This window comes from Rhamphochromis longiceps, linkage group LG18 (genome assembly GCF_057381845.1).
Source record: "Rhamphochromis longiceps isolate RC_006_pf linkage group LG18, R_longiceps_female_GT1.1, whole genome shotgun sequence".
NCBI lineage: Eukaryota > Metazoa > Chordata > Actinopteri > Cichliformes > Cichlidae > Rhamphochromis > Rhamphochromis longiceps.
The window spans coordinates 13711437-13738595 of record NC_140574.1 but is presented as its reverse complement, the minus strand read 5'-3'; the positions used below and the strand labels follow the sequence as shown (position 1 = coordinate 13738595).

Genomic DNA, 27159 nt, shown 5'->3' with positions numbered 1-27159 from the left:
GTACTGTGTGTGCTGATGGGCTTTGGTCTGAAGGAAAAGAGTTCATGTACAGCAACATCAGATAAAGTCTCAAACTAACAGATTTGATGGCTGTTATGATGTATTTGGTTGATGCTGAAACTGTGGAACATACCTTAATTAATGTTTCATAAACTCTGAATATGGTGTTAATTTGAAGTAAAATGGTAACTAACTAGTGACCTGCTGGTTCACTTTTCATTCACGGCTCTTTAAGTCACAGCTTACAGGCAAACAGCTCAAAGCAAACCTGATGAAAAGAAGCAAAGACTGTGGGAGAAGCAGTTAGAAAAAAGAACTGCAATAAGAGTAAAAGTTACAGTGAAAATAAGCTGGATGAAATAATCTGTTGGTTAAGTTCAGTGTTCTGTCCAATACAGGGAGTGCAGAATTATTAGGCAAATGAGTATTTTGTCCACATCATCCTCTTCATGCATGTTGTCTTACTCCAAGCTGTATAGGCTCGAAAGCCTACTACCAATTAAGCATATTAGGTGATGTGCATCTGGCAAACACCTTCCTATTAACACTACCCATTTTACCCCAATAACTAAAGAAATTAGCACTTGCAGGTCAAAACCTTTATTCAAGAGACGCAAAAATAACATTGATACAGTGACTGTCAAAAAATACAGCACTGATCATACTGTGACATCTTGGTTCAAAACAGCACACTTAGAAATATTCAACGTTCCTTACTTCAACTGAATGAAACTGAAAATACCATTTCACACGACCCATATGGGATATTTAGACTGTATAACTGTTCACGCTACATCTCTTCACTAGTAAAAGAAAGAAAAAATACAAAGAGAAATTTAAAAATGCTGCCAAACAGACAAACAGAACTTGTACAGAGCAAAAGGAAAAACAAACAACAACAAAAAACAGCTCGTCCTCATGGCAGTTGCAGAGTATATAAAAATGAACCCTGCGATCCGTTCCTGGAATTGAGCTTCAAAAATGCAGCAGAACAAGTGTGAGATTTAAATGTCCTCTCACCTAGAGCTGGTCACCTCACATGCATAACAGTGAGCTTCGTTGCAGGAGCAGTTTTGTCTTAGTTGTGAGCTTTTCTTGAGAGCTGAGTTGCATCCAACTCCATTACCACCCTTTGAATCACCTCAAAAGTGTAGCAGAGTTGTGATGGGTAACTCATGTTGAAGGAATAAAAAAGGTCCAAACAGCATGGCTACTGCAAAGGTCACGTTATCCAGATCTTGAAGAACAACATCAGAAAAGTCATTGCCTGGCGCATCTCTGGAGACAGATGTTCATTGTGGTTTTCTCAATCTGTGCAGTGGCCTCAGGCAAGTCCTGGTTAAACACAAAACATTTCTTTAAGATTCCTTTTTAAACTCATCTCTTTTGAATCTACCAGTTCTAATGTTAGAGTAATTTAAACCAATGCAAGCAACATAGTAAATAGCTATAGCCAAAGAGTGGCCTGCCATGCTGCCATTCATGGTCTAACAGAGTTTCTAAGAGAGGGTGAAAAACATAATAATTTCAAATGCTTTACATTAGTTTTTGTTAGAAAGACACCGGCCCATCAGAAATCCAGGTTATGTCACTCAGAAGATGTTAGAATTTAGACTTTCAGCCCCACAATTTGGTTAGCTGTTGGTCAGTTGGTCTTTTTTTTTTTTTTTTTTTTCAAACAAAAGCTAATGTAAATACTGGTGGGATTTTCCTTTGTTCGTTAGAATGACAAATTTAAAGTTTTTTCCACACTGATGTGACCCCTAATACAGGGGTGGGGGTGGGGCCTCAAGGGCCGGCGGCCGAGTTCACTACCAGGCCTCATGTGAACTTCAAATTATTAAAGAGGACTACTGGTCCTAACCAGTCCAATGAGGATCAAGTGGATAACTAAATGCATTTTTAAATGTTGCAAATCCACAATCTACTCATAAAACACTCACCATGAACTCCTGCACCAAGATGTTGCAATTGTCTTTCACACAGATGCGGAGCACTTTGATGAGGGACTTCAAGCATTAATGTCATCCTTGAGTATTATAACAAAGAAAACAAAGATTTGTGAACTTTTCAGTAGCACAGAAGAAAATGATCCCAGACAAAAACTCTTGACTTTTTAAACCAGTCAACATGCAACACCAGCATCTACAAAGCAATAGCAAAAGTTCCTGTTTGACATCAACTTTATGGATATATAGTTTCCAGAACATTTATTTTTAAAAAAAAAGATAAATTTTTCTCAGTGGGCCAGTAAATGCATGACGAAAATTATGGCATCCTTTCGGTGGAATCAGTACTCACAGGTAATAGTTGACTGTTTCAATGGATGTAGCATAAAAATCTTTTACTGACCTAATGCAATACATATACACTTTGTAGTTAAAGAATTTTAAAGTTCTTACTGTCATAATGGCAGCTACATCCTTTAGCTTTGTGCCCTGTTCCCCCGATCACTTTGCAAACACTTTCAGCAGACTGTCAGAGAGAAACTCAGCTCCGTCAGAAACCTTGACTGTAAAGGCATGGTTGGGATGCACTGGAATGCTGCATTTTATCTGAAATGACATAAAATTATTTTGAAATAACAGCAGGCACTGTGCTTGGTTAATCAGTAATGTTTTGTTGAATAAAAACTGTGTTTCCAGATCTTATGGGATTAAAAAAAATCCAAAGATGTTTGTTTCTGATTTGCAACCCAACAACCCACAAGTTACAACCTCATTTCAGTTCAAGTGTGCATTAATGTGAGTCCAGTAATCACCTTTCTGGCAATACATACAGGTATAAGTTAAACCTATGGCAGATTTTGGATTTCTCAGTTGTATTAATAGGGTGAGTATGCATGCACCTAATAATTATAAAAAACCTATTATAATTAAGTTACAGAAACGAAAATAGAATATACTTTCTTACCATAACACCTTGAACCCACAATCCATCAGCTGACTCCTGGTGAAATGCAGAATAGAGGTCGTCTCTCAATGTGCAGCAAAAAAAACAAAAACAAAAGGACAGCAGGTGAGGGCAGGAGGGGTAGGGATGTAAGCTAGCATAATGCCGCTGATGATATTAGCTAAAGCTGTTCAATGTCCAAAATCTCACTAACACCACGGTGCAGTAAATACACAATGTAACTGAAGAGTCAGTTGGCAAATCTATTCACACAGAAAACCAAATTATGTTATGAGTGCCTCATAATTTGGTTTAATGTGATATTACGGCTCTTGTGCCAAAGACAAATTCAAATGAAAAAGCGCCAATTCTTTGACAACAGATAAAACAGCAAATAAGCTAACGGCTCTTTTTTAGCATGTTACATGGCGACACTCTAGACGTTTAACTACATTTGGCTAAAATATGGTAAATATTAATTCAAAAAATCAAGACATACCAAAAACGTAGAGTTGGCTGCTCGACTTGACTGAGATGGATGCCTTTTTTAAACCACGATCCAAAGCCCGCGAGATGAAATCACGCGTGGTTTCACGAGATTTAACGTTGCTATCTTATTGACTTACTTCACCTGAACATGATATGAACAATTTAATACACCCTTTCTGCATATCATGTAGTTTTTACACTATATAGTTACATTTAACTTTAAAACATGAGGCAATTGTGTTAAATACATGCAAGATGCTTACATAAATCCAAGAGATGGCCAGTCCCTTTTTTTCAGTGTGGTTTTTCTAAGGTTTTATGGACTGATGAAATGAGAGTGAGTCTTGATGGGCCAGATGGATGGGCCCGTGGCTGGATTGGTAAAGGGCAGAGAGCTCCAGTCCAACTCAGACGCCAGCAAGGTGGAGGTGGAGTACTGGTTTGGGCTGGTATCATCAAAGATGAGCTTGTGGGGCCTTTTCGGGTTGAGGATGGAGTCAAGCTCAACTCCCAGTCCTACTGCCAGTTTCTGGAAGACACCTTCTTCAAGCAGTGGTACAGGAAGAAGTCTGCATCCTTCAAGAAAAACATGATTTTCATGCAGGACAATGTTCCATCACACGCGTCCAAGTACTCCACAGCGTGGCTGGCAAGAAAGGGTATAAAAGAAGAAAAACTAATGACATGGCCACCTTGTTCACCTGATCTGAACCCCATTGAGAACCTGTGGTCCATCATCAAATGTGAGATTTACAAGGAGGGAAAACAGTACACCTCTCTGAACAGTGTCTGGGAGGCTGTGGTTGCTGCTGCACGCAATGTTGATGGTGAACAGATCAAAACACTGACAGAATCCATGGATGGCAGGCTTTTGAGTGTCCTTGCAAAGAAAGGTGGCTATATTGGTCGCTGATTTGTTTTTGTTTTGAATGTCAGAAATGTATATTTGTGAATGTGGAGATGTTATATTGGTTTCACTGGTAAAAATAAATAATTGAAATGGGTATATATTTGTTTTTTGTTAAGTTGCCTAATAATTATGCACAGTAATAGTCACCTGCACACACAGATATCCCCCTAAAATAGCTAAAACTAAAAAACTAAAAAACTAAAAACTACTTCCAAAAACATTCAGCTTTGATATTAATGAGTTTTTTGGGTTCATTGAGAACATGGTTGTTGTTCAATAATAAAATTATTCCTCAAAAATACAACTTGCCTAATAATTCTGCACTCCCTGTAGAAGCTGATTCGCCTTCTGTGGTGTGATTTTAACCTGAAGCTGCACTCAGAGTGATTAAATTTGGAATCTAAAAGTAATGTGAGGATGACAAAGAACACTGACATCATGATTTATATTATATTTTCTGTCAATAACTTTTTCTCAGACAAAAATGGAACTCAAAACAACACAGGAAATGACATCTTTTATGTCTTTTTTATTTCTGTGAAGGAAGGAAAAGAAACAGAGCTACTGAATGGGTCAAAGGAGCAGGTAAGACAACAGTGAGGTGTTTGTTGTGGATTATTAAAAAAAAAAGCAGCTAAAAACTCAACTTTTTAAACTTGCTTTTGGGTAAATTTATGTTTTAATATCTTAGTATCTGTCACAGATTATTAGGCAGAGGACTCACTCGCAAGACTTTTAAGTTTAGAGAGAAGGTGAAGGATTTATTTACAATGAGGCACCAAGTGAGGATATATTCATATATACAGTGAGACAAATAACACGGGACTACGGGGGTGGGGGGGGGGGGGGGGGTGGAGGGGGGTCTGAAGGGGAGGGAAGGTCCAAGGAAGGCGCACACACGCTCCTCTTCTACTGAATCCACAACTCACTCAGATAGTCCGATCCAGAATGCTCATGCTCACTCACACACATCCACAGGAATCCAGACAGCAGGGAATCCAGAAGGCCTGTACACAGAGGGAAACAATGTTAGGAGGAAGCTCTAGGAAATCACAAAGAATGCTTAAAGGGCTAGGCTACACTGATGCTAGGTAGTGTGACAATACAGTGAGGAAGCAGCCTCTCCTGCCGTTTTAAGTAGTTTGCCAGTAATAATACGTGTGATGAGAAGCCAGAGCAGCATCAGTGTAAACAAGCCACAGGTATGTGTTGAAGGCGGGCTCAGAGGCAGGGAAGCAAGGTCCAGCTCTGCCCTGGTGGGAGAAAAGACACACACCACAACCTCTCCAGATGTTGAGAACCATGACAGCACCCTGTAGTGAAGCACTTTGCGATATTTATGAGATGATCAGACCTTTACTGCAGCATTATGGAACACATGAGGGGAGCAGTTTGTAATGTTTTTATCTTTGCTATACACATTTTCTGTGGAATTCGTTGTAGATGTTTGTGTAGATACAAGTTCATATTTATCCTTGTAATGTATTTATGGGGAATATTTCATAAACAGGTTGACTGCACAGAGACAATAAAGAAAACCTTCAACAAACTTGTGTACAGCAGACGTACAGTAGTTCTTCATCAGATTCACGGACACGTTTTCTAAAAAGTTTACATCATTTTAAAAAGTTAACACGTTAGTTGGTATCACAGACAGCTGGTTTTATTTCATTTCTTGCATCCTCACATTTCCAAGATTCAGTGTAAGTGAAGCACTGCCGTGTTGATCATTATGAGGTCACAAATTATTTGAGTCTACATACAAAGAAGATTAATCAAATGGAAGAGGAGACTGTGAGGATGGAGACAGGGAGACATCAGGATGTCCTGAAAGATAACGTAGCTGTTGAAACTGCTGGTTTTCTCCCATCACTGCTTTGTACTGATGCTGCTTAATAATACCAGTGAAGAGGTGACTGTCAATTCTATATAAAGACTCTCACTTGTTTTTTGTTTGTTTGTTTTTACTTGTCTTATCTATTTATACTTGAAGTAATGATAGTACTGAACTGTTTTATACTTCTTGTGCTCTTTTATCCAATCCATCACTGGATTTTCAACTCTTTGCAGTGAATACACCACGACGTCTCATCATCTGGCGATTACGTTTCACCAAACTAATCCCTCTTAAATAATTCCTCTTAAAACCTAAATATTATTAATTAATGGTAACCATCTACGTGGCTATAAATTATTTACTTTTTATTTCACAGTGGAAAATACGAATCCAGGTACAGGTTCAAATAAAAATCTCAGCTTCATTATTCATTAGTAAAATCTTCGGCTATGAATACTTCCGCGATCCTCAGTCTGTCTCGTGTTACTCGTAAATATTCATCGGGTTCAGGAGTAAAACAATCGCTGGAATGTGTACAAATTAAACATTAAATCCTACGATTTCCTTCATCTTCCTTCAAACTCTCTGTTTTATTGTCTCTGTCTAAACGAAGATGAGCCTTGTAAAAGATAAGTAAAATATCTTCAGTTTGTCGACAAAAGTCACGAGAATCGTCAGTGTGGGATGGACTTTGGCTCTTTCTTCCCCAAGTTTTCTTCCTGTTACGCCCACATCACAACCGAAAGCTTAACGCATTTTAGCTGTTTCTGTTAGATTTGTATAGTACATTAGTGAAATAAAGCCTACAAATGTATTACAGAGCAGCGTGTTAGGATGTGATATCATGCTGTCTGCGTTTCTTATCTTCGGTAAGTACAGCAACATTTTCGTGTATACGACACAGCCTTTAGCTTAAGCTAACCTTTAGCTTAGGTTGTGAGCTAACTGAGCTATTTGTCTGTCCCAGGATATTAATATTCTTGTGTTTTCCTGTAGGATATGCCGCCGTCTTCATGGTGTCCGTGTTATCGTGTCGAACAAAGGAGTATAAAACAAATGATGGATGGTGCTGCCCGATGTGCAACAAAGGTAGGAAGAAAAGCGATGGCTGCAATGAGATTGAAACTCGAGTCATCTTGCGCCACCTGTGGCCAAGTGCCATAGTGTACAGCCAGATTAACTTTTGACACACACATCTGCACAATGTCTGAATTTGGTTCATGCACAAAACATTTATAACTCTCAATTTAGTCTTTTTTGCATCTTGCAAATAAATCTTTAAACTGAATGAAATTATATTATGTAATTTTTTGGGGCCTACATCATTAGAAAATGCCAAATTATATACTCAAAGTTATAGAAGTCACCACTCATTATTTGAGTGGGCCACATTGAATTTGTAGATCTGTAATGTTGTAGCTGCTTGACTTACTGTATATAACACCCAACACTACAACTGCACAACTGTAGATTCCCTCTGTGTTAAATGCTAAAAGTCTGACATAAATGTTGTGTTCTGTTGAACAGGTACAGTTGTTCAGAGAGACTGCACAGCATATGCAGGAACTCAGTGCTGTTCTTGTGAGATGGGGACCTTCATGAACCAACCCAACAGCCTGTATAACTGTTTCCCCTGCACTGCCTGTGACACAGGTACAGTCAGATGAGAAATCCTTTGTCAAATTTAGATTGAAAAAAATAAAGCTTTCATTTAAAAGTAAATTACAGAAACATGATTTTACACTAATGTTTTTTGTTTTGTTTTTCATTTTTTTAAGGTCATGGTCTCTTTGTCAAGCAGAACTGTACAGCAACAACTGACACAGTGTGTGACATTTTAAATGGATATTACTGCAAAGGTTTGACAGACAGTAACAGATGTAGTTTGACAGAGAAACATTCACAGTGTGCAGCTGGTCAGAGGATAAAAGAACCTGGTAAGAAAAATTAAAGTCTAAGACCATTTAGATGAGCTGATAGACCTTTTTTTTCTGTATTCTGTGTAACAACGAATGTGTTTCTTTCAGGAACCAGCAGAAGTGACACAGTGTGTGAAGACTGTCAGCCAGGCTTCTTTTCCAAGGACGGTGTGAGCTGCACTGCTTGGAAAGTGTAGGTCATAATTTATAATAAAATCACTCTAAAAGTGTTTAATATATTCAGTTATTGATCATCAATGTCTTAATGGAATCTCTCATATACTTGGGACTAGGGCTGTGCCACATCATATCATCTGCAATAATACCGGTATTATACTATATACTGTGTTGCTATAGCAACATTATGTGTTTGTTTCCTAGTGTTTATGACAAGGAGTCAAAACCGTGCATGTCTAAATGTAAGAGCAGTGTTTCAATGATGATTTAGTAACTAAAAATGGAGCTACTTCAGCAGCCTCCAGCAAACACAGGAGAAAACATGCAGGAAATCTGTTTGTAAAAAGTGGAAAACACTCCGTTGAGTAAAACGAGGCTATGAAGACACATGAGGAGACATGAGCAGTTACTAGCTGCACTCGCTAGTTAGACTCTTTATAACAGGAGGAGCAAACAATGTGTGGAAATTAGTGATGCAGTAACATGATGGAGGCAGGACTTTAAGTTGGTTAAAATCCTGACATGATAAATATTTTTTGATTTATTAATAACAGTGTTAAAAGTTTTTTATACTTTATTTGAAAATTCCAGGGAAAATACTACCTGGGCTACTTTTGAACTTATGTTTTCTTTTGTTAGATTCACACTTCAGTTTAAGTAGTCTGACACTGATGACGGTAGCACTACAGTTATAAATGCTGCTACCTGCAACCATTTTAAAACTCAATGCTTTTTTTCTATATTTTCATATCTCAGTGATATATTACTCACCTCCACACGGGACTTTGGGATTTGCCCCCCTTTAGTAACCTGAGAACCAGTGATTCAGCTGATTAAACAGAAACTTAGCCAACTTTTGATTTTAATGTTATAATTGTAGAATAAATACTTTGAATTTGTTGAAAATAAAGTTTGATTAATTTAAAATACAGTCATATATTATCAGAGATTCATTAATAGTAACAGCGTGGTGTCTCAGTTACTGTGTATAGAAGATAAACATGATTACCTCTGGAAAGGAGGTCATGTTTTTAATAGAGTGTGTGTGCATGTGTGCCGTTCTGTAAACATGATAGCTTGAAAGGTTTTGAGTGACTTCTGATAAAACCTTGTTGGAGTGTAGAACTGACAAAAATCCTCATGACTTAGAGCAGTGTTTCCCAACCACTGTACCGCAGCACATAAGTGTGCCATGAGAAATGATCAGGTGTGCCGTGGAAGATTATCTGGTTCCACCTGATTAGTACTCGAAGCGTCCGGCATGAGTCACGGGCAGAACAATTACATTCTCTTCCACTAGAGGCCAGTACAACTATCTGCTCTAATTAAATGAGTTGCCAACTGCCAGTAAAACAGAAGAAGACCAAGAAGAAATTACATAATAGTCATGCTGTGAGCGAGACCACGCAGGGCGTAATAGCAATAAATAAATATTTAAAAAGAAAAAGTAGTCAATCTGACTTGGGTCCTGGAGAAAATTCCGACCCAGATGAGTAGTGATCAGAAGAAAGCAAAAAAAGTGTACTGGGGACAAACCGAACCCTTTCCGCTATGCCATGTGCACGGGTAAAAATTATCAATATGCTTTTTGTGACATTTTTCTTTGGTGGTGTGCCGTGTGATTGTTTTTTTTATGTGAAATATGTGCTGTGGCCCCAAAAGATTGTGAAACAGTGACTTAGAGTGTAAAATTCTTACATACATGTTGCATATTATCAACACATAGAAAGCACCATATAAAAATGTAAAACACCATGTCACATTTGACCTGTGACAGATGACAGCACAGATGTGGCATCAGTTAATCCTGATGGCCACATTCAAACACATCTACAGATGTAAACAGGAGCTCTGTTTTATCATAAACTCCTTGTGTTTAGAATGAAAACACAAGATGTTTGTCAGCAGGAACACTAACTGTAGTCCATGTACTTGTACAATGCACTTTACAGATTTCAGTACACTGTTACATTTGATGTCAGGCTCATAAAATAAAATAATAATTAACTTAGAACTTAAAAGTTGGCAGTACTGATGTGATATTTAGACCTGCATAATTCAGTTTTTCATCAACATTTGACAAGATATTAAAATAGTATAACAATTTACATAAAATTATTATCTTGAAGATTCTCTGTGGTCCTGCTCCTTCACGTGGATTAATTTGGATTTTCTTTCTCTTTCACCTCTTCTTTTACAACAGTTGCTCAAACACACAGATAAAGGTCAAAGGAAGCTCGACCAGTGACGTTGTCTGTGGGAGAACATCAAGTCAACATTACTTTGTGTTTTTACCTTTTTTGCTTTGCTCAGTAGCATTTGCTAGCCTTGTGACAGGTTAGTGCATCGTCTGCATTGTGTTGATTTTTCAGTTTAAAGCCTTAACAACACAGTGTTGCCTTTTTGTTATTGCTTAGGGTTTTTTTCCTGCTGTAACACTAATTTTCTTTGTGTACCAATAAAGCAAAGAAGAAGAAGGAAGGGAAAAAAATGACTTTTTAAAAAGAAAATTGAACTCACTAACCATGAGCAGTTTATTTATATCATTAATAGACTTTTAGCTGGGAAGGCCAGAAGACCCAGCACTGACAACTAAATAGGTGCAGTTGGATCATGGTGTTGTTCCGAAAGGCGATTTCTGATGTTTCTGTATGTATGTGTAATGTCTTTGTTTATATTGGAAGGTAGATTGCAGTCAAAACGGTTTATGAAGGAGTTGTATATAAAATAAAGAAATTACCTGTTTTGCAAATATCTTTATGACTGCATTATTGTACCCAAATTCTAATCAGTCTGGTTGTTGGTCACTTAAAATGTCTAAAAAACTATTATGTTATATTTGCTGCAATTTCTATTAGCCTCTTGACCCAACATCTCTTTAAAAAGACATTTTTAATGTCTATGAGGTTTTGTAACTGGATCCATGAAGCACATATAAAAGTCACTTTGTCAGAAACTGATTGCAGCTTCTACCTTGTGGGAAAAATGTTGTTTGTGGTTCAAAATGACTCGATATCATTCATGATGGAAATATTTGACATATTTTTTTACACATTATAGGCCAACGGGTCATTTATGACAGTTTAAATGGGGGCAATCACTTTTTTGGAAAATACTGAAAATCACTTTTTTGGCATCACAACTATCCATAGAAAACAGATGTGTCCAAAGTCAGAGGCTGCATTTAGTCACAAAGGACTGAGATGTAGAGTATCACATTAAACAGTGCAGAAATGTAGTTTATCCTCTGTACTGTGTGTGCTGATGGGCTTTGGTCTGAAGGAAAAGAGTTCATGTACAGCAACATCAGATAAAGTCTCAAACTAACAGATTTGATGGCTGTTATGATGTATTTGGTTGATGCTGAAACTGTGGCACATACCTTAATTAATGTTTCATAAACTCTGAATATGGTGTTAATTTGAAGTAAAATGGTAACTAACTAGTGACCTGCTGGTTCACTTTTCATTCACGGCCCTTTAAGTCACAGCTTACAGGCAAACAGCTCAAAGCAAACCTGATGAAAAGAAGCAAAGACTGTGGGAGAAGCAGTTGGAAAAAAGAAGAACTGCAATAAGAGTAAAAGTTACAGTGAAAATAAGCTGGATGAAATAATCTGTTGGTTAAGTTCAGTGTTCTGTCCAATACAGGGAGTGCAGAATTATTAGGCAAATGAGTATTTTGTCCACATCATCCTCTTCATGCATGTTGTCTTACTCCAAGCTGTATAGGCTCGAAAGCCTACTACCAATTAAGCATATTAGGTGATGTGCATCTCTGTAATGAGAAGGGGTGTGGTCTAATGACATCAACACCCTATATCAGGTGTGCATAATTATTAGGCAACTTCCTTTCCTTTGGCAAAATGGGTCAAAAGAAGGATAACAGGCTCAGAAAAGTCAAAAATAGTGAGATATCTTGCAGAGGGATGCAGCAGTCTCAAAATTGCAAAGCTTCTGAAGCGTGATCATCGAACAATCAAGCGTTTCATTCAAAATAGTCAACAGGGTCGCAAGAAGGGTGTGGAAAAACCAAGGTGCCAAATAACTGCCCATGAACTGAGAAAAGTCAAGCGTGCAGCTGCCAAGATGCCACTTGCCACCAGTTTGGCCATATTTCAGAGCTGCAACATCACTGGAGTGCCCAAAAGCACAAGGTGTGCAATACTCAGAGACATGGCCAAGGTAAGAAAGGCTGAAAGACGACCACCACTGAACAAGACACACAAGCTGAAACGTCAAGACTGGGCCAAGAAATATCTCAAGACTGATTTTTCTAAGGTTTTATGGACTGATGAAATGAGAGTGAGTCTTGATGGGCCAGATGGATGGGCCCGTGGCTGGATTGGTAAAGGGCAGAGAGCTCCAGTCCAACTCAGACGCCAGCAAGGTGGAGGTGGAGTACTGGTTTGGGCTGGTATCATCAAAGATGAGCTTGTGGGGCCTTTTCGGGTTGAGGATGGAGTCAAGCTCAACTCCCAGTCCTACTGCCAGTTTCTGGAAGACACCTTCTTCAAGCAGTGGTACAGGAAGAAGTCTGCATCCTTCAAGAAAAACATGATTTTCATGCAGGACAATGTTCCATCACACGCGTCCAAGTACTCCACAGCGTGGCTGGCAAGAAAGGGTATAAAAGAAGAAAAACTAATGACATGGCCACCTTGTTCACCTGATCTGAACCCCATTGAGAACCTGTGGTCCATCATCAAATGTGAGATTTACAAGGAGGGAAAACAGTACACCTCTCTGAACAGTGTCTGGGAGGCTGTGGTTGCTGCTGCACGCAATGTTGATGGTGAACAGATCAAAACACTGACAGAATCCATGGATGGCAGGCTTTTGAGTGTCCTTGCAAAGAAAGGTGGCTATATTGGTCCCTGATTTGTTTTTGTTTTGTTTTTGAATGTCAGAAATGTATATTTGTGAATGTGGAGATGTTATATTGGTTTCACTGGTAAAAATAAATAATTGAAATGGGTATATATTTGTTTTTTGTTAAGTTGCCTAATAATTATGCACAGTAATAGTCACCTGCACACACAGATATCCCCCTAAAATAGCTAAAACTAAAAACAAACTAAAAACTACTTCCAAAAACATTCAGCTTTGATATTAATGAGTTTTTTGGGTTCATTGAGAACATGGTTGTTGTTCAATAATAAAATTATTCCTCAAAAATACAACTTGCCTAATAATTCTGCACTCCCTGTAGAAGCTGATTCGCCTTCTGTGGTGTGATTTTAACCTGAAGCTGCACTCGGAGTGATTAAATTTGGAATCTAAAAGTAATGTGAGGATGACAAAGAACACTGACATCATGATTTATATTATATTTTCTGTCAATAACTTTTTCTCAGACAAAAATGGAACTCAAAACAACACAGGAAATGACATCTTTTATGTCTTTTTTTTATTTCTGTGAAGGAAGGAAAAGAAACAGAGCTACTGAATGGGTCAAAGGAGCAGGTAAGACAACAGTGAGGTGTTTGTTGTGGATTATTAAAAAAAAAAGCAGCTAAAAACTCAACTTTTTAAACTTGCTTTTGGGTAAATTTATGTTTTAATATCTTAGTATCTGTCACAGATTATTAGGCAGAGGACTCACTCGCAAGACTTTTAAGTTTAGAGAGAAGGTGAAGGATTTATTTACAATGAGGCACCAAGTGAGGATATATTCATATATACAGTGAGACAAATAACACGGGACTACGGGGGTGGGGGGGTGGAGGGGGGTCTGAAGGGGAGGGAAGGTCCAAGGAAGGCGCACACACGCTCCTCTTCTACTGAATCCACAACTCACTCAGATAGTCCGATCCAGAATGCTCATTCTCACTCACACACATCCACAGGAATCCAGACAGCAGGGAATCCAGAAGGCCTGTACACAGAGGGAAACAATGTTAGGAGGAAGCTCTAGGAAATCACAAAGAATGCTCAAAGGGCTAGGCTACACTGATGCTAGGTAGTGTGACAATACAGTGAGGAAGCAGCCTCTCCTGCCGTTTTAAGTAGTTTGCCAGTAATAATACGTGTGATGAGAAGCCAGAGCAGCATCAGTGTAAACAAGCCACAGGTATGTGTTGAAGGCGGGCTCAGAGGCGGGGAAGCAAGGTCCAGCTCTGCCCTGGTGGGAGAAAAGACACACACCACAACCTCTCCAGATGTTGAGAACCATGACAGCACCCTGTAGTGAAGCACTTTGCGATATTTATGAGATGATCAGACCTTTACTGCAGCATTATGGAACAAATGAGAGGAGCAGTTTGTAATGTTTTTATCTTTGCTATACACATTTTCTGTGGAATTCGTTGTAGATGTTTGTGTAGATACAAGTTCATATTTATCCTTGTAATGTATTTATGGGGAATATTTCATAAACAGGTTGACTGCACAGAGACAATAAAGAAAACCTTCAACAAACTTGTGTACAGCAGACGTACAGTAGTTCTTCATCAGATTCACGGACACGTTTTCTAAAAAGTTTACATCATTTTAAAAAGTTAACACGTTAGTTGGTATCACAGACAGCTGGTTTTATTTCATTTCTTGCATCCTCACATTTCCAAGATTCAGTGTAAGTAAAGCACTGCCGTGTTGATCATTATGAGGTCACAAATTATTTGAGTCTACATACAAAGAAGATTAATCAAATGGAAGAGGAGACTGTGAGGATGGAGACAGGGAGACATCAGGATGTCCTGAAAGATAACGTAGCTGTTGAAACTGCTGGTTTTCTCCAATCACTGCTTTGTACTGATGCTGCTTAATAATACCAGTGAAGAGGTGACTGTCAATTCTATATAAAGACACTCACTTGTTTTTTGTTTGTTTGTTTTTACTTGTCTTATCTATTTATACTTGAAGTAATGATAGTACTGAACTGTTTTATACTTCTTGTGCTCTTTTATCCAATCCATCACTGGATTTTCAACTCTTTGCAGTGAATACACCACGACGTCTCATCATCTGGCGATTACGTTTCACCAAACTAATCCCTCTTAAATAATTACTCTTAAAACTTAAATATTATTAATTAATGGTAACCATCTACGTGGCTATAAATTATTTACTTTTTATTTCACAGTGGCAAATACGAATCGGGGTACAGGTTCAAATAAAAATCACAGCTTCATTATTCATTAGTAAAATCTTCGGCTATGAATACTTCCGCGATCCTCAGTCTGTCTCGTGTTACTCGTAAATATTCATCGGGTTCAGGAGTAAAACAATCGCTGGAATGTGTACAAATTAAACATTAAATCCTACGATTTCCTTCAAACTCTCTCTGTTTTATTGTCTCTGTCTAAACGAAGATGAGCCTTGTAAAAGATAAGTAAAATATCTTCAGTTTGTCGACAAAAGTCACGAGAATCGTCAGTGTGGGATGGACTTTGGCTCTTTGTTCCCCAAGTTTTCTTCCTGTTACGCCCACATCACAACCGAAAGCTTAACGCATTTTAGCTGTTTCTGTTAGATTTGTATAGTACATTAGTGAAATAAAGCCTACAAATGTATTACAGAGCAGCGTGTTAGGATGTGATATCATGCTGTCTGCGTTTCTTATCTTCGGTAAGTACAGCAACATTTTCGTGTATACGACACAGCCTTTAGCTTAAGCTAACCTTTAGCTTAGGTTGTGAGCTAACTGAGCTATTTGTCTGTCCCAGGATATTAATATTCTTGTGTTTTCCTGTAGGATATGCCGCCGTCTTCATGGTGCCCGTGTTATCGTGTCAACCAAAGGAGTATAAAACGAATGGTGAACAGTGCTGCCCGATGTGCAACAAAGGTAGGAAGAAAAGCATGACTGTAAATGTTAGTGATGGGTCGTTCGCAAACGAAATGCCTGTTAGAGCCGACTCTTTGACGTGAAAGACGCGAGCCGTCACGTGGGTTTTTTTTTTCTTTCTTTCACCCTCTCTCTTGCACTTTTTTCCGCTTCACTCTGCACGCAAGCCTTGTGCTTCGCTGGGCAGAGGGGGGAGGGGCGGTAGTTACACTCAGCACAGGAACAGAGCCAGAGGGAGAGAGAGAGAAAGAGAGCCAGGGACAACAACGTCACATTAGAAAGGTATAGTAATCATCCACAACTATTTTCAGTTGCAGATAGAATTAGAATAGAATAGAATTCAATTTTATTGTCATTGCACATGCACAGGTACAGGGCAACGAAATGCAGTTTGCATCCATCCAGAAGTGCTTTAGTGATATAGATATATTACAATATATATTAGCAACAATATAGGTAAGTATATTACAGAAATGGGTCTATTATGGTATGTTATAATGTACACGTATGAAGTATGTTGTGAATATTCTATAACTATAAGTATGTATAGGCTGTAGTGAGTACAAGCTATGTACAGGCTATGAACAGGATATAAATAAGAAATAAAGAAACTATACAGAAATCTGAGATATACAGTTATACAGAAATGTGAACTATGCAAGTTATAAACAGTTGTAGGATTAAAAATTATCGTATGTACAGAATGATTATTTACACAGAGCTATACAGTAGTGCAGTTAAGATAAGTGAGATATGTGGGTAATTTCTACAGAGGCTATATAAAATGCTGGTGGTTGTGAGTGGTGGTTCAGTCCATGTTATTATTGTGTGTGTGTGTAGGTGGTTGTGTGTATGTTCAGTGCGTGTGTTAACGTGGGTCAGATGTCAGGAGGCAGAGTTCAGGAGTCTGACAGCTGTGGGGAAGAAGCTGTTCCGGTACCTGGTGGTCTTAGTCCGGAGGCTCCTGTAGCGCCTCCCAGAGGGCAGGAGGGTGAAGAGTCCATGTGATGGGTGACTGGGGTCTTTGATGATTTTCCCAGCCCTTTTCAGACACCGCTTCCTGTAGATGTCTTTTATGGCAGGAAGTGGTGCTCCGGCGATGTGCTGGGCAGTTTTCACGACCCTCTGCAACGCCTTCCGGTCCGAGGTAGAGCAGTTCCCGTACCAGACTGTTATACAGTTGGTCAGGATGCTCTCGATGGTGCAGCGATAGAAGTTCACCAGGATGTCTGAGGACAGGTGGTTCTTCCTCAGAGTCCTCAAGAAGAAGAGACGCTGGTGAGCCTTCTTGACCAGCTTGGAGCAGTTGGTCGTCCAGATGAGATCCTCGGAGATGTGGACTCCCAGGAACTTGAAGCTGCTCACACGCTCCACAGCCGTCCCCTTAATGTGGATGGGTGGATGTGGGTCAGCATTCCTCCTGTAGTCCACGATGAGCTCCTTGGTCTTCTCGGTGTTAAGCAGCAGGTTGTTTCTGTTGCACCACTCAGCCAGACGATCCACCTCCTCCCTGTAGGCGGCCTCATCGTTGTCACTGATGAGGCCAATCACTGTGGTGTCATCTGCAAACTTAATGATGGTGTTGGAACCATCAGCCGGTCTGCAGTCATGGGTGAAGAGGGAGTAGAGGAAAGGGCTCATCACACAACCTTGTGGTACACCGGTGTTCATTGTGATTGTTGATGAGCAGCTGTTATCCAGCCGGACATGTTGGGGGCGGTTGGTCAGGAAGTCCAGTAACCATTTGCAGATGAGGGAGCTGATGCCCAGGTCTGTCAGTTTCCTGATGAGTTGTGAGGGGTGGATTGTATTGAATGCTGAACTGAAGTCTATAAACAGCATTCTGGCGTAGGTGTTGTTGTTGTCCAGGTGTGAGAGGACAGAGTGCAGTGCGATAGAGACTGCATCCTCTGTGCTCCTGTTCTGGCGGTATGCGAATTGGTGGGGTCCAGGGTGGGGGGGAGACAGGATTTGAAGTGTGCTAGGACCAGCTGCTCTAAGCACTTAGTGATGATGGGGGTGAGTGCTACTGGGCGGTAGTCATTGAGGCAAGATGGGTTGGAGTTTTTGGGTATCGGGATGATGGAGGTGGATTTGAAGCAGGCCGATACCACAGCGTGGGCCAAGGACAGGTTGAATATGTCTGTGAGCACTCCTGCAAGCTCCCCAGAACACGCTCTGAGAACACGCCCGGGGATGCCATCAGGACCTGCAGCCTTGTGGACATTGATCCTGCTCAGCACCGCTCCTACATCGGTGGGGGAGAGAGTCAGAGGTTGGTGGTCTGGCGTCACGTCTGCTTTGGTTGTGGTTGTGGGGTTCCCTCGCTCAAAACGAGCATAAAAGTTGTTGAGCTCATTGAGGAAGGAGACATCAGAGGATGCGGGGGAGGGTTTGGTGGTCCTGTAGTCTGTAATGGTCTGGAGTCCTTGCCACATGCGTCGGGGGTTGGAGTTGGAGAAGGTTCTTCTACCTTCTTTTTGATAAAAGATGATAAAGGATTCAGAAAGTTTATTCATGCGGGCCCATATGACAGAGAATATGCATCTTCTTTTTGTTTTCATATTATAATTTATATTTAATTTTGTTGTGGTTTGCAGTGTTTTGTGTTGTTTTCACTTTAAATTTGTAAAAGGAAAAAGCTGAAAATTTAAATAGTTAAAAGTTGAAATGTGAATAGTTGATTTTTGTATTATATGATTTATTTATTACATTTTATGTGGAGTGAATAAATAAAAGTATATTTACGGTGGCCCCTACAGACAAAGCACATACAAACTTCAAATCACATACAAACTCTGAAGCATGTACAAGCAGTAAAATGAAGCACAAGTTGCATCACCAGCAATGGGAGACAATAGATGTAAAGGCAAGAAGTCGGTAGTGACCAAGAAACCTATGAAGTACATTCCATGGTTCTTAAAACAGTTAAGAAAGATTTACATGTAAATGTGTTAATAATGTCTGTTTAAACATGATTATTTTCATGTTACTTGAAATAAAATATCTCCCTCGGCTGTTACTGCAGCTTCTGCATAAGTGTCCATTTCACGCTTTGGAGAGGTCAAGCATGAAAGGGACACAGTGGACCGATGTGTCTGTTACACGTTTTGCTGTGATACTGGATCAGGAAACTGGGCCACATTGAATTTGTAGATCTGTAATGTTGTAGCTGCTTGACTTACTGTATATAACACCCAACACTACAACTGCACAACTGTAGATTCCCTCTGTGTTAAATGCTAAAAGTCTGACATAAATGTTGTGTTCTGTTGAACAGGTACAGTTGTTCAGAGAGACTGCACAGCATATGCAGGAACTCGGTGCCGTTCTTGTGAGATGGGGACCTTCATGAACCAACCCAACGGCCTGTATAACTGTTTCCCCTGCACATCCTGTGACACAGGTACAGTCAGATGGGAAATCCTCTGTAAATTTTAAATTAAAAAAATAAAGCTTTCATTTAAAAGTAAATTACAGAAACATCATTTTACACTAATGTTCTTTTTTGTTTTTTTTTTAGGTCATGGTCTCTTTGTCAAGCAGAACTGTACAGCAACAACTGACACAGTGTGTGACGTTTTAAATGGATATTACTGCAAAGGTTTGACAGACAGTAACAGATGTAGTTTGGCAGAGAAACATTCACAGTGTGAAGCTGGTCAAAGGATAAAAGAACCTGGTAAGAAAGTTTAAAGTCTAAGTCTATTTTTAAGATGAGCTGATAAACTGTGATTTTAAGTTTTGTTTTTTTTCTGGATTGTGTGTAACAACGAATGTGTTTCTTTCAGGAACCAGCAGAAGTGACACAGTGTGTGAAGACTGTCAGCCAGGCTTTTTTTCCAAGGACGGTGTGAACTGCACAGGTTGGAAAACGTAGGTCATAATTTATATTCAAATCCCTCTAAAGGTGTATTATATATTCAGCTATTGATCATCAATGTCTTAATGGAATCTCCAATATCCTGGGCTGTGTCACATCACATTGCCTGCAGTAATACCAACATAAATCTCCATGTGATTTAGTGTCATACCAGAATATCATTGCTATAGCAACACCATGTGGCCATGTTCTCTTGTTTGTATATACAGTCATATAATATTATCAATTATTAATTACCAATAATAATGTGGTGTCTCAGTAGCTATGTACTGATGATAATCATGATTTTAATAATATAATATCTATAGTGTGAAAGTCACATAGTGATAAATAATTGTCTAATTATTTGTTTTACACAGTCTTGCTACATTTAGTTTAATTATTTTGCCACAAAGACAAAATAAAGGTTTAAAAAACTTTGACTGTTGACTGTGTTTCTATAGATATTGCAATAATGATTATTTACATGATCGGTGTGAAAATTGAATTATGACATGCCAATAAAATGTTAGTAAAATGATGAGTACTGGGTAATCGCAGATAGAGTACTGGGTAGTTACAGGTAACTAGATATTAAAGTGGAACCAGCTACATTCCAGGACATGTTTGTCCTGCATATCTGAGCCACAAACGGACGACAGGACAGTTAAACAGTTAATATTGATGGTCACATTGTTACAAAGATCTTTACAGTGCAAACACAAATAAACACTGATAATAATGATTTATTTATATTTTATTTCTTTTTTGCCACAGTTGCTCTGAGAGCCAGATTAAAGTTGAAGAAGGAAGCTCAACCAGTGACGTTGTCTGTGGAAGCGCATCAAGACATCGTTATGTTTTTATTTCATCTGTTGTGCTTTTCCTAATAATAGTAATTTGCCTTGTGACAACAGGATTTGTGAAAGCAAGGTAAGTGCCATCTAACCAGTGTCAAATCTGCTCCCTCTGCACAGCACCTACAGTCACTAACATGTTAATAACTCTGTTTTTTCAGGAAACCAGATAAGAGCAGAAAATAATTGCTCAGGGACTACTGATGATGCCTTAGAATGCGGACCTCATGTTCGCCATCTCTCCTCCATTTTGCTAGCAGGATTGATGTCCTGACATCGATGATGGCTTCACCTGGTTCGGGACTCACTGTCCAACGTGGCACTTACACAGATGTGCACAGCTGTTTAATCAAAGTGATGCTGCAGTCATCTGTTGAGGGTGCTGACCAGCCATCACCAATTTCTCTGCTCGACGCTCGCTCCACAAACCACTTATTCTAAACAATCTCCTCATCAAGGAGTCTCCAGACTTCATGCTGCTGACTGAGACATCGCAGCAGGACATGGATCATGTTTATTTTGAGGAGATCTGCACAGCTGGCATTTCCGTCATTGTAACTGGGTGTCTTTGGGGATGTGGCAGAGGACTTTCTGCTGTGTACCAGCACAGACTCACATGCAGGCTGATGAAGTCAGACTCTATTTCTTCATTTAAGTTACAGATGATTAGGGTCGGTTCTTTGAAAACCTTTTATTGTATTTCAGTCTACTGACCTCCTGGTGTTGCCAGAGTATTTTCAGCTGAATTCGGCGACCTTTCATCATTTATCATTACATTGGGGAAGGTTGTAATACTGAGATATTTTAACCTTCATATCGATGGATCCTGTAACTCAGCTGCTGAGTCTTTGAACTTTAAGCACCATGTTTCTGGCTCCACACATATAAAAGGCCACACGCTGGATCTTGCTTTCTCCCTGGGTTTAAAAACAAACGATGTATGTGTGAAAAATGTACATGTGACAGACCACAGCTGTATATTTTTTAGTCTGTCATTTGTTCTGGATCCTTCACTTCATAAATTGATGATTCAAAGGTGGATTATAAATCACAATCCTGCTGAGAGGGTCCCTGCCTTTTTTGATGCCAACATGACTCATAGTGAAGTTCACACATTTATTTTGTCCTTTAACAATGAATGTAGGTCTACTTTTGACCCACTAAAAGAAAGAATTGTCCAATATTCAAGTTTTTGTACTTGGAAAAATGAACATATTTATTATTTTAGGAGGTATTTGTACAAGTTGGAACATTTGTGGAAGGCGTCCAAGCTCCAGCTTCATGAGTTGCGTGTTAAAGAATCAGTTTTATCAAAAATTGCCAGAATAGACTATTTTTCACATCTTATTACTTCAGAAAAGAAAACTCTTAAAGTCTTGTTTGATACAATTAACAATTTTTTCTCTCACAATCTTCCTCACGTACCAGTGTTTTTAAAGTCTGAGTGTAATAAGTTTTTGCACTGTTTTGTAATTAAGCTAATGATAAACAGGCTTAAGGACAAGTTTGGGATTACTGGTGATTTTTTAATATGGCTCATGTCATATCTATCTGGGAGATCTTTTAGTGTTTTTATGAATTCAGTTATCTCTGAAACAACAGTTGTTCCTTCTGGGATACCTCAGGGGTCTGTTTTGGGTCAGATTCCTTGTTTGCTTCATGTTCTCCCTCTGGACCGAAATATTAGAACTCATTCATGCTGTACAGATTCTGCTAACCGTTTAAAAGAGCTGCAGAACACATTTTTGTTCAAAGCTTGGTATTTTGTGTTGTATTATATCTTTATGATATGTTATCCTTTTCTTTCTTGTATAATTGTGAGGCAGTTTATTTGTAAAAAGTTACAAAATGTAAATAAATTTTACTTACTCTCCTCTCTACTACACACGATACTGTGTCCTTGTTTTACAAGAAGAATTGAAGAATTGAACTGTAAAGTACTAACATAAGTAAGGTATTAGTTTTCAGACTCCTTCAAATTTACAGTTCAGATTAAAGAAAACTTGTAATGACTTTGTCTAATCCCAAACTTCTTCCTTGCTTTGCTTACTGTGCATTTAAAAATCAGCCTTTATGATGACTTTAGAGGACGTGGAGGTGTCAGTCCATCCGTTTTTTTGTTTTTTTTTGTTTGTTTGTTTTTTGCTGTTCTGTTTGTTTTGAAGCCCTGACACAATATACATGATTTCCTGCACATGCCTCACGCTAACTACATGTATTATACTGTGGAGTCCAAGTGTTCAGAGATATTTATGGTGAACTACATCAAGACTTCACCATTAATTTTAGGTCCTTTTTATTCTTCTCGAGAAAGCACCTCATTGGTCCCGTATTCATTTTACAACAAGACAAGCTCAAATATAAACATAAGAGTCACAAACAACTACAACCACAATTCCATACAAGATGTTCAAAATATAAATAAAAACAATGCAATGATGCTTACCTGTTGCTATGTAACCTGATGAGATGCTAAATGTTCCTCCAGCTGTTTCTGTTTGTTGCTACTTATTTCTTCAGCCTTCTGTTGCGCTAATCGCAATGTTTTTCAGAGCTCTTGTTGTCATTGAAATTTTTTTTCTTAAAATATATATAAAATATGGGTTTATGAGATACAAAAATAGTGTATTTAACATTCATAGTTCAAAACAGTAGTCATATAATGTATGAGCACTGTTTCTGAACTATAAAAGCTGAATTTATAACCAAATTAACAGTTTATCTGTGTTCTGTTGCTCCTTGTTGGTCATCACTGCCCTGCCTCTCCTGCTCTTGGCTGTGGGAGCTCTGTCTGGTGCCTCCATCTTCCCCCTGCTGGGGTGGAGGCACAGTTGTGATAGCGATGTGTGGCCTTGGGTTTTCAGCACTCATGGGGGACCCCAGATGGCCGGAGTCTCCTGGTTCTTTCTTCTCTGCCTCTGGCTCTCCCTGTTTTCTCTTTCAGGCACTGCGTATAAGTGTGCTTTGCTACAGATGCAGCAAATGGAGACCAGCATGTCTGCTTGTTTCATCCCCCACCCCACTTCTTTTCTCTTTCTTTCTCTCCCTTTTTTTTGTCTGTTCCTCTTTTTCCTTCTATCTTTTGCCAACCTGGCCTTCTCCTCCTGTCTGCTCCAGCATAATATCCACACAGATAATATAAAAATAATGAATAAATACAATAAAAATATTAATAAAAGGAGCCTACAGAGAGTCCATAGTGCTTCTCTTGGAAAAGCGAATGTGTTTTGCACAACAAAGCAATCAGATCATGATTCTACAAACTACAAGTGTTTCATATGGCAGGTGTTTAAAAAAGATAATGTGCTGGTCTGAATTTCCTTTAATACAAATACAACCAATAATTATAAATCATATAACAAACATAAATGCACCTATATTAGCCCAGTTTTTTCATATTTCACAAATGTTTGATTTTTTAGTGTAATCATGAACCTTAAAAAACCCCACACGCATCAATGCAACAGATTAAAAAAGAAATCACTGAAACACTGAAAATGTTGCAGCTTCAATCCTCTTCCTCGGTCATCTCCATGGATACATCATGTTTGTTACCTGTGGGCAGAGTTAAGAAATCAGGATGGAGAACTGAAGTGGATGATTGGCGTATGTGTTGAAATCTAGATAAGAGAGTGTACCTCATTTCCTGCTGCAGCAGATCAACAGCAGCAGGATGGTAGAGATGAAGTATGGACAGAAAACCAGCAGGTGGCAGAAGAGTCTTAGTACAGACACAGAGGGTGAACGAGGATGAAGAGAGGAAGAGGCCGAAGGCTCAGTATTACCAGAGGGCGAGGGCGAGGGTGAGTGTGAGGGTGAGGGTGAAGGAGTGTACATTATGGTTGTGTGAGGGGGAGGAGGAGGCTCTGCAAGAGACATGATGAAGATGGTTCAGTTTATTATCAGGTCAGCAGTTTAGTTTATGCTTGTGAATGAATGCTTTTCTTATTTTAAGTTTCTCACTTCCTGGAGTAAAGAGAGAGAGGGATTAGTTTTAGATTTTTTTTGCCCCCGACTCATATCTTTAAAGCAGGAGTGATGTCGCTGCTCTGACCTTTGACCTTCAGCCTGCTTTGAGGAGACTGATGAATAAGAGTAGAACACGAGTAGAGCCCTTCATCAGACTGCTGCACGTTATGGAGAATCCATTTTCCTTCAGGTCCTTCTCCAAGTTTGACTTTACCTCTGAAGAAATACGATTTTTTTGCTGAACCGTTTCTGGGTTTGCAGAGCAGAGTGACATTACTTCCTGTGTTCACTGGAAGCGCTGGGATCTCCAGGATCAACTGTTTTTCTGACCAGCAGAGACAAACAGAGTCATTTAGAGACAGAGGTCCACAAAGCAGAGTCATACAGAGACAGCAAGACAGATGGGAACAGATCGCTTTCTGTACCTGAAACAGCGATGGAGACTTCATCGCTCTTCTGTCCAGATGAGTTTTCACACCAGAAACTTCCACCAGATGAGACGGAGAGATCCAGAACACAGAAGGAATTATTAAACCTTCTAAAGTCTGCAGCTGTACTACAGCCCTCAGTGGATACTCCTCTGGTCCTCTTTACTCTCCATCCATCAGCTGTCTGACCATCATCGACACAACTCAGGGAGACATAACGGTCTCCTTTGAAGAACTGCTGATGGTTTGGGCTGACATACAGAGAGACTGGAGGACAGACAGAAACACAGACGGAGTAAATGTATTTGTATTATTGGTCGAGTGAATAATTTCACTTCCATAAACTCACCGGCAGAAACAGTCGGTGCAGACAGCAGCAGCACACACACACCTGCAACATGAAGACAGTCAATAAAGGTCAAAGGTCAGAGAGAGAGGAGTCTAAGTAAATTTTAGTAGTTATTCAAATTGCTGTGGGTAATAATACAGCTGTGGGATGACTATTCAATTCAGTTACATTTTATTTATATAATACCAAAACAGTCACCTACTGACAGAGAAAACCCCAACGATCATGGTGAGGTTTTCTTCTCGAGTCATCTTTTATCCCCTCGCTTATTTATTCATTAGTTATTATTACTCTCTGGCTCCTCCACAGCATGTCTTTGGTCCCGTCTCCTTCCCCACACTTGCTCATAGACGGTCATCTGATGTTTTCTCAGTATAATTGAAGAACCTTCATCTTACAATGTAAAGCACCTTGATTCTTGTGTTTTGGAGCTGTATACATTAGATTTTATTGAACTGTATTGACATTTAGTTATAATTTCACAAGAATACACTTTGCTGGCACAGTTAAGCCCTGATAACCTGATAATCTTTTACTCATCTTCATTTAAGCATGCATCTTCTAGAAGGGAAGACGAGGCCGGTGTGTCCCTCTCCAAATCTTCACTCCTTTGTCTGTGAAACACAGTTTTGTAGGGGCGACCCTATCATAAAACCCCCCACGGTGTGCTGCAAACTCTGTCTGTGTCTATGTGCACGAGCACATGAATGCCTACATGTGCGCGTTCCCTGGTGTCTATGTGAGTGCTTGTGTGTGACTGTGTACGCATACCTGTGTGTATGTGTGAGTGCACATGAGTGAGTGTGCGTGTGGATGTGTGTGCGTGACAGTTAAAACACTGTGGGTGTAGGTGACTCCCTAGGTCATAAAACCCATCTCCCTTCCAGACCACAGTTATCCAGTTACAAATGTTGAGACCCCCACCCAAACATCCTCTGGGGAATTTCCACTCAGCATTAACTCCTCTCTGTTTTACTCTCACAGTTCAAGTGGGGGAGGGGTCTCCTACAATCTACTCCTAAATTCACAACACAATGAGGCCTTTATTATATTGAGGGCAGTGTCAGTGTCTCTACAATAGTTCTATGATAACACATTTCTAAACTCTAAAATAAGCTAAACACTCCTACACTGCACAGAGACAATAAAGAAAACCTTCAACAAACTTGTGTACAGCAGACGTACAGTAGTTCTTCATCAGATTCACGGACACGTTTTCTAAAATGTTTACATCATTTTAAAAAGTTAACACGTTAGTTGGTATCACAGACAGCTGGTTTTATTTCATTTCTTGCATCCTCACATTTCCAAGATTCAGTGTAAGTGAAGCACTGCCGTGTTGATCATTATGAGGTCACAAATTATTTGAGTCTACATACAAAGAAGATTAATCAAATGGTAGAGGAGACTGTGAGGATGGAGACAGGGAGACATCAGGATGTCCTGAAAGATAACGTAGCTGTTGAAACTGCTGGTTTTCTCCAATCACTGCTTTGTACTGATGCTGCTTAATAATACCAGTGAAGAGGTGACTGTCAATTCTATATAAAGACACTCACTTGTTTTTTGTTTGTTTGTTTGTTTTTACTTGTCTTATCTATTTATACTTGAAGTAATGATAGTACTAAACTGTTTTATACTTCTTGTGCTCTTTTATCCAATCCATCACTGGAAACTAATCC

The 27159-nt window shown here is 39.3% G+C and overlaps 3 protein-coding genes and 1 long non-coding RNA gene across 7 annotated transcripts; 2 read left to right on the top strand and 2 right to left on the bottom strand.

Annotated features, from left to right (window-relative positions):
- Window positions 1-591: 591 nt before the first annotated feature.
- Window positions 592-3869, bottom strand: LOC146647886 (uncharacterized). Of its 4 annotated transcripts, XR_014908621.1 has the most exons (6): window positions 3645-3686; window positions 3392-3523; window positions 2914-2977; window positions 2403-2555; window positions 1944-2029; window positions 592-1335 (listed from the first exon to the last, which is right to left on the bottom strand). It is a non-coding gene; the product is annotated as an uncharacterized LOC146647886 (long non-coding RNA). The 4 variants fall into 4 exon arrangements; XR_014908620.1 differs by having other exon boundaries at window positions 3392-3869; XR_014908622.1 differs by having other exon boundaries at window positions 2914-2949; window positions 3392-3869.
- A 2929-nt stretch (window positions 3870-6798) lies between these two features.
- Window positions 6799-10978, top strand: LOC146647885 (tumor necrosis factor receptor superfamily member 14-like). The gene is made up of 6 exons (XM_085390049.1): window positions 6799-6997; window positions 7125-7217; window positions 7656-7781; window positions 7907-8065; window positions 8156-8240; window positions 10428-10978. The coding sequence occupies exons 1-6, from the start codon at window positions 6973-6975 to the stop codon at window positions 10564-10566; spliced, it is 627 nt and encodes a 208-aa protein (XP_085246175.1). The 5' UTR covers window positions 6799-6972; the 3' UTR covers window positions 10567-10978.
- A 4602-nt stretch (window positions 10979-15580) lies between these two features.
- Window positions 15581-23172, top strand: LOC146647884 (tumor necrosis factor receptor superfamily member 5-like). Its single transcript, XM_085388367.1, has 7 exons — window positions 15581-15792; window positions 15920-16012; window positions 19293-19418; window positions 19536-19694; window positions 19804-19888; window positions 20652-20807; window positions 20893-23172. Exons 1-7 carry the CDS (start codon window positions 15768-15770, stop codon window positions 20915-20917), a joined length of 669 nt encoding a protein of 222 aa, XP_085244493.1. The 5' UTR covers window positions 15581-15767; the 3' UTR covers window positions 20918-23172.
- Window positions 23173-23752: 580 nt separating this feature from the next.
- Window positions 23753-26667, bottom strand: LOC146647883 (uncharacterized). The gene is made up of 6 exons (XM_085388365.1): window positions 25680-26667; window positions 25478-25519; window positions 25126-25395; window positions 24786-25025; window positions 24370-24597; window positions 23753-24286 (listed from the first exon to the last, which is right to left on the bottom strand). The coding sequence occupies exons 1-5, from the start codon at window positions 25726-25728 to the stop codon at window positions 24371-24373; spliced, it is 828 nt and encodes a 275-aa protein (XP_085244491.1). The 5' UTR covers window positions 25729-26667; the 3' UTR covers window positions 23753-24286; window position 24370.
- Between the last annotated feature and the right edge of the window lie 492 nt (window positions 26668-27159).